At 39.1% G+C, this 7794-nt stretch overlaps 1 protein-coding gene across 1 annotated transcript in view; it reads left to right on the top strand.

Annotated features, from left to right (window-relative positions):
* Positions 1 to 7794, top strand: part of fech (ferrochelatase) — a 29913-nt gene continuing 22119 nt past the window's right edge. The window contains exons 1-2 of the mRNA XM_084746184.1: positions 1 to 216; positions 3732 to 3822. Coding sequence (XP_084602310.1) covers positions 177 to 216; positions 3732 to 3822 — 131 coding nt within the window. The 5' untranslated portion in view covers positions 1 to 176. The remainder of the gene's footprint in view (positions 217 to 3731; positions 3823 to 7794) is intronic.

Below are 7794 nucleotides of genomic sequence, written 5' to 3'. Positions count from 1 at the left end.
GCAGGCGTTCATTCAGTCAGCCGGTGGAAGCTGAAGGAATCTGACTGACACATCGGACTGGCCAGCGAGTGACTCAGTGAGGGGATATACTCGTGGACCCAGCCGCTGAGAGCACCAGTATCCAGTATCCTGCCGCGAACAGAGACTTTTATCAGCTGTGGAAACAGGAAACTACAATGATGGCAGTAATGGGCAGCGCCGGTCGCTTGATCCAATGTGAGTGTGAATGTGCGGCTAAGTTAGCCTGCTGGGAGCTGTACTCGGAAACCTTTAAGTTTCGTGCTTTAGCTTAGAACTGAATGTCACAGAGTAGACTGCGCTGCTGTATTTCTTTGACACATTTTAAAAGCATTTTCGAGTGAAGAAGTAGGGTTACTTTGTGTAACGTGCAGTAAACTGAAGAACACGCCGCTGACATTGGCAGCATTTCGTAAACAGGCAGAAAGCTAGCAGGGATATGGAAGTACAGCTTCCTGTACGGACTTTCACAATATAACACCTGTTGTAATGAGTCCATTGTATTATCGACTTCTATAACACCGGCATCTTTTTCTTCCTACTTCCACAACTCCATTACTGTGTTTGTGTCCATGTTTGTTTTTGTTAAGTTTGAAATCCTAATATTTGCTGAAAGGTGACCGTCGAGCTGCTTTTATTTTACAAACTAATGGCGCTGTTTCCGTAGCTAGCCTGTCGCTAACTGCTGGTGTTTTGACGCAGCCTAACATTACTGTAGGTTACAGTTTAATGTTAATGTTACATAATGGACTTATCCTCTACTTGTGCTGCATTTAGTAACAGCCAAAGGACCCGTAAATACATCAGGCAGCCGTTCACGGTCCATGTTTCCATTGCGAGTGAGAAACAACTCGGCACTCACGGAGTTACACAATTCCAGCGATGTGAACTTGCATAATCACAGCAGGCCTCCTGGTGGCGCCTCTTGGTATTGCAGCCCGGGTTATGAAAGTAAAGCTGACTGTGCACAGAGCTGTTGGACTGTATTTACATAAATCAGAAGGTATTGGCTTCTGTATGTCTTCTGCAGCGTGTAGCAGGTGTCTTTGGTATTTCACACACTGTTTTTGATTGTATTGTTCCAATTATTAGTGTGTTTGAGGTCACTCAGTGTGACCTCATGCAAGAGGTCATTATGGAGCCAGGAACACATTATTTTACTGTACTTCCTTGCAAACTCGTGTTTATTGGCCACATATTGTCTAAACTATAACGGAATTATATATGGAATTTTGGTAGGGGATCCCAAACTTTCCGAAGAGACCAAATATATCAGCTTGAATTTTGTTATTTAAGCAATTCACATGATATGTAGAATATTTTCATTTGATGAAATGGTGCAGGGCATTCAGCCGGAAAAAGTGCAACAAGTAAAGTATATATATCAAATTAATCAATATCCATAATTAAAAATATTTTTAAGCTGTTTACACCTGATATTAACATGTTTCTTGAGTGATCCATTCTGTGTATCGTGTTCTGTTCTGCACAAGACTAAACTGCTATACCAGCCTACCTGTGCTGCCAGCAGCCTGACAGGAGAGACGCTCTGAGGTGCACTGGGATTTTATACTGAACTATGAGCAAGAAACACTCTCTTTCTTTCTCTGAGAAATCTGATATTTTCACATCACAAATGGCAAAGAAAGGCATTAACGACAGAGTCAGAGAAAGTGGAAGTGCATGTCCTCGTAACACATATAACACTCGTGCAAGAACCACTCATATGAACAGAGTTGTTCTTAAGTGGTGTGTGGGAGTGATTTACAAGAACCTGTGGCATTCACCAGTTTTCTCTCATTTTGAATTTTGTTTCAGATGCGAACACAATTTCTGAGTGGTCCAGACCTGTAGTACAGTCATGTGCAGTCAGTCTGCTGGCATCCAAACTGAAGTTTGAAGTTGAAGATATTTTGAGTTTGAAAAATAAATTACACTTAATAATTATGTCGACATTGTCCTGTTTGACTTTCAAATTATAATATAATTGTAAAATTGCACATAAAGCCTCTCATCATTAATTTAATGATGTTTCATTACCTGCTGTCAGGTGTATTGGTCGTATATTTTCACATGCAGGTTTATGAAGTCTCTGTCCAGGTGAACATCCTCACTTATTCTGTCCTCTGTCTCTGTGATGAAAACATCCCTCGACCCCCTAATCCTGCTGCAGTCATTGATTGGATTGCTGTGGCATTTTTTTTCTCTTTGAAGCTATTTTCATATTGAGACTTTTCCTCTTTATGTCAGTGACAATCTGACAGCACTCATTTTCCCCCGTTGCTTTGCATTAGCAGGTCTTTTAATTCCACTGCTGACGCTGTTAAAAGAACAGACTTTTCTTTATGGATCTCTGAAAGCAGAACGTCAAACTTTGTAAAGTTTCTTCTTTTTTCTCTGTAATGCCATTTTCATGAATGAACACTTCCTGATGTATGGGGCAAGAAGCACAGCCATATATGGTATTATTGTGACGTTATTTAATAATTTGCAAGTCTCATGCATGTGCACTAAAATTTTCTGACATTGGGAGCGTTTGCTGAATCTAACCTGGCATGTTTGTACGAGGCCGAGTATGTTTTACAATGAGAGAAACAAATTCAAGTATTGCGCTGAATGCTGAATTTACAAGACGAAACGAATGATAAAGAATTGTTTGCAAAATGTGTCATTGTTTTTAACCACGGTTCACTGGGTTCAACGAGCATAATACTTTTTACACAAAGACAGAATTAACGAGGAGGCCCAAATAATTAGGAATTGTTGCTGACAGCGTTTAAAGTTTATTAATGTGTTTGTAACTCGACAACTCTCAAAATTGCACGATTTTGTAAGGTAGTCCGGGGATTTCGCGATTACTAGTCTGTTCAATCATCTGCTGCTTCTTTTGGCAGGTGGGCCCAAACGTTTGCGTTACAGTGAACTAAGTGGAAACCAGACGTCTGTTTCATGCTCACTTACAGGAAGTCAGCTGACTAGGTGGTCCTTCAGTCTGGATTAGGAAACACTACGTACACGCCACTGAAAGACTGTGGTCACATGCGACCCAGATCCCTTCCAAGTGTGGTCTTACTGCCCGGATTGCAATGCATCGTGGGTACATTCTCACCCATACTCATCGCTCAGGACACATGTTAATACCAGGTGTAAACAGGCCCTTTGAGTGGGCTGTTGACGTACACGATTGTCCCACAATGCAATGTACAAGGGAAATGACAGAGCCGCTCACAGCTGGAAAATCGAACTGTTCATAAATGTGGATAAAGCTCCAGGAGCACATATGGGAATATTTTGGAGTGTGGTGTAAAAATCTCAAAGCTTCAGTGAAAACACAAACATCATAATAAATCATATGCAGTACATGTGATGGTGTGTGGATTTTTTTAAATCTTAAATCGTAACAGTTGAGTTAAGAAAATCAAGAGTTTACGAGGTTAAACTAAATCAGATGTATTTTAAACACAACAGGTTTGTGATATTAATAACTGTAAATGGTGTAGTTCATAAAGAACGGTTCTATTAATGTGTTGCTAATAGTAATAACTAAGATCCTGTGATGTTCTCTGCTGAAAGGCAGAAGCTGTATGACTGTAAGGTGGTGGGAAACGACATGTATACCCAGTAATATTTACTTACCCACATGAAAAAAAGTGTGTGTGTGTGTGTGTGTGACAGATGCAGGAGTGAACTATTTTCTTCTTCTTCTGCTTCAGTTGCCAGGAGCAGCGTCAGTCTGAGTGTGAGGAGACGCTCCACTGCTGCAGCTTTAGCCCAGACTGCCACACCCGAAACACAGGAGAACAGGTGATACACACACGCACACACACACACTCACACTCACTCACACACACACGCACACACACACACACACACACACACACACACACGCACACACACAGCAAATGCATTGTCTAAAACTAGTACTACTACTACTACTACTAATTGTTGTGAATGCATTTCCTCCTTCATGACACACGTGCAAAGTTTTTCTTAGAAGTTCATCCATGTCTACCAGCAGCAAGTATTCTTCTTCACTTCCTTTTCCGGTGCATTGTTCTGTTTTTTTGGCTCTTTATTGCCACCTGTAGATCAGAGCAGAGCAGATGAGACCATTTTCAGGTGTATGTTGTGCTTGTGCACCAGCACAAGACAAACAAAATGAGGATCACTTCTCCAACAAAGCAGTTAATCAGAGAAATAAAACATCTGATTGCTTCACAGCGGTTTTATTGAAGCACACAAACAAGCCCATCTCCACACAACACTGTCAAAAAATGTCTTCATTTTTTTTGTACTGTAACTTTTGTTTCAACACCTATGTCTTAAAGTGATAGTTCATCCAGAAATGGAAATTGAGTCCCTATCTACTCACCCTCATGCCAAGGCCAGATTTTGTTTTTAAGTCCATAAAACGCTGCTGGAGTTTCACAGGAAAACAGTGTTGCAGAATCTCCCAACAAAGGAAGTGAATGGTGACCAGTTTTCAAATGGGAAAAAAACAACAGAATAAAAACATAAAATGCCTCTGTGCTGCTCGTCCGGTGTAATCCATGTCTCCTAAAGCCCCAACATGCCAAGCTGACTACAAACATGTTATTTACAGAATGTCTTTAGCCTGAATCTTCACTGTAGATCCTTAGCTTGGAGCCACGTTCACGTCCACATACACACTGTCTGAACTGTGTGTGTGTGATGTGATGGTGTGTGAACATCATGTCAGGACTTTAGGAGACATGGATTACACCAAATGAGCAGTATGGAGGTATTTTATGTTCTTTTTCCAGATGTTTTTTTTTCCCAGTTTGAAAACTGGTCACCATTCACTTCCATTGTTTGGGAGATCCTACAACACTGTTTTCCTGTGAAACTCCAGCAGTGTCTTGCGGACTGACAAAATAAACCCGACCCTCAGTCAGCATGAGGGTGAGTAGATAATGACTGAATTTTCATTCAGCTGAACTGGTGTGCGAGTGTCTCTTCTGCTGTCCTTTTAAGTTTGCCTCCAGCGCAGACAGACCCAAGATTTCTTTATTTTTTTTTAATGCCCCAAGTAGGCACAGTTTCACAGCAGCCTGGAGAATTAACAGGCTCGCATTTTTTCTCTCATCAATAAAACAATATACACATTTAAATGCTTTATAAACGGTGTGCTGCAGATATAAATCTTAAATTTACAGAATGTCTTCCATCTTTCTTGGTGACTCAAAATGTCCTGTGGGTCATGACTCATTCTCTGTGAATGTCTGGTGTAAGGTAACATGTTATTACCTCAGAAAAGAGGATTTAGTGTTAAGTTACTGTTTGAGAGTGATCTTCAGCCGTATCAGTTTGTCATTTAAAGGCACGATAAAGAGCTGCTAAATTGTTAAAGAATAAAAGAGGAAAGGACTTAAACTGTGAGTACTAGGGCTGCAACTAATGGTTATTTTTTGGTTGATTATTTTCTTGATTAATAGTTGTTTGATTTAAAAAGGTGAAAAATGTCAATCAGTGATCCCAGAAGCCTAAGATGACGTCCTCAAATGTCTATTTTTACTCACAACCCAATGATATTCAGTTGACTGTCAGAGAGGAGCAAAGAAACCAGAAAATATTCACATTTAAGGAGCTGAAATCAGAGAATTATTATGAAAAAATGATTCAGACCAAGTAATTGATTATCAAAATAGTTGGCGATTAATTTAGTAATTGATTTATAATCTATTTAATGATTAATTGTTGCAGCTCTATTGACAAGAAAATAAATGAAGCTGAATTATCAGCTGAGGAGTGAAACCTTGTGCAGACTGTGAGACGTCAGACATTAAAACTTTTTTGTTTGTCCCAGACTGTTGCCATGTTGATGTGAGGGTGCACAAACTACACAACTAATCTCAGACCACATGGACCGATTAGAAGATTATTCCACTCTGAGACATCCAAGACTGGATTAAATGATCATGATCTGCGTCTGATTATGTCACTCAGTCTCCTCCTCATTCCACATGAAGCTGGTCTCATGACTCCTGTTACATTACTCATATAATTCTGTGTGTGTGTGTGTGTGTGTGTGTGTGTGTGTGTGTCCAGTTTTCAGTGCCTTCTTATTGGATACTGCGATTTTTCTTGTCTCCAACTTGTTTCCAAGGTGCCCCAACTACAAGACCCAGTTTCAATACCCAGATTGGAAGTTTTCAAACCGTCTGTTTACTTTGACTAATGTTAAAAACTCAGCGATCTAATTACAGTGTTATGAAGCAGAAAGATGCAGTAAATCTTTACTTCAGTTCATGTCGTGACAAAGCTTTCAGTCAAATAGTTGAGAAATCTTTCAGGTATAAACGTGTTGACTATATAAACAGAAAGTGTGAGTGAAATGCAGACAGCAGAGCAGTTGGACAGATGCCAGTTTGTCCTGATATAACTTGTAGGCATTCATCACAAATAAGACAATGGATCCTCGCCAACCTCTGCTTTCTGTTTGTCTTTTTCCACACACGATCCTTCTCATCTCTGTCCACGTGGCTTTTTGGCCTTTTTGTGTCCTTTTTTGAAGTCGAGAGCCAGATAATAATTATGAATGAGACAGCAGATTCTTCAAAGGGGGACTGAAGGCTCAGAATGTGTGTAAAGAAACAGAAGTGAAGGCCGCGCATCTGTGAAGCTGATGCTGGCTGTGAACGCAGTGTTGATGAAGTGTACAGTCGAAAGCACCCATCAGAACTCAGCGATAACATTTGTCCGAGGTGCTAAAATCGGCCTCAAAAGCTGACGGGGAGATCGAATATCAGCTCCTTGAGCTACAGTTACATGATGTTTTTAGTGTCCACAAAAATGTTCAGCACTGTCAAAATGAACGGAAAACTTCATGTTTACTTTAGACAAACACTCATTCTCTGTGAGAATGAGCTCATTTTTTATGTCAAAGTCAAAAAGTTTTGATTTATAAATTCATTTTCAAAAATTTATAAAGCCAAAATAATTCAAGACCAATATATAACACACTGTGCATTTAGCATGTATTTTGATTGTGAAAATGGCTGTGAAAACTAGAGCTGCAACAATTAACCAATTATTAAATTATTTGCCAGCTGTTCTCATAATCAATTGATCGATTTGAGTAATATTTTAAGGTAAAAAGTTCAAAAATTCTCTTATTTCAGCTTCTTAGATATGAATATTTTCTGTTTTCTTTACTCTTCTATGACAGCAAACTGAATGTCTTTGGGTTATGGGAAAAAACAAGACATTTGAAGACGTCATCTTGGCCTTTGGGAAACACTGATCACCATTTTTTTTTTTTTTTTACCATTTTCTGACATTTTAAAGACCAAATAACTAATCGATTAATCACGAAAACAGATGCAATAAATATAAACATTAGTTGCTGCCCTAGTAAAAACATGTCTGTATTTGTATGTTAATATGACATTATTACAGCAAGCGTTGCAGTGTTATTCTGAACACAAAAATATTTTCCTTCCTTAACATAAAACTGCAGCAATTTCCTGTTTTAACCGACTTCTGTTTACAAACTTCTTTTTTATAGTTTGAGGAAAAAACTTGTTTCTTATACTTTGTTTTGTAATTTGTTTAAACTGTTTGTCAGCATGACTCAACAGTTTTTGGTTCAGCTTAATAGCTTAAGCTCATTCGACGTGTTTTCTCAAGTTCAGTTAACTTAACTCTGTTTTGGGTTGAAACGTAAATCAATTATGAAACTCAACTTCATTTTTGAGTTGAACGAGCTCAAAAAATATTGGCAGTGCATATTTGGTGTGCAACCTTTTTTTGAGT

The sequence above is a fragment of the Lutjanus erythropterus genome, chromosome 20 (genome assembly GCF_056507025.1).
Source record: "Lutjanus erythropterus isolate fLutEry1 chromosome 20, fLutEry1.hap2, whole genome shotgun sequence".
Lineage (NCBI taxonomy): Eukaryota > Metazoa > Chordata > Actinopteri > Lutjaniformes > Lutjanidae > Lutjanus > Lutjanus erythropterus.
The sequence above is the reverse complement of the archived record's forward strand: the minus strand, read 5'-3'. Positions and strand labels throughout refer to the sequence as shown.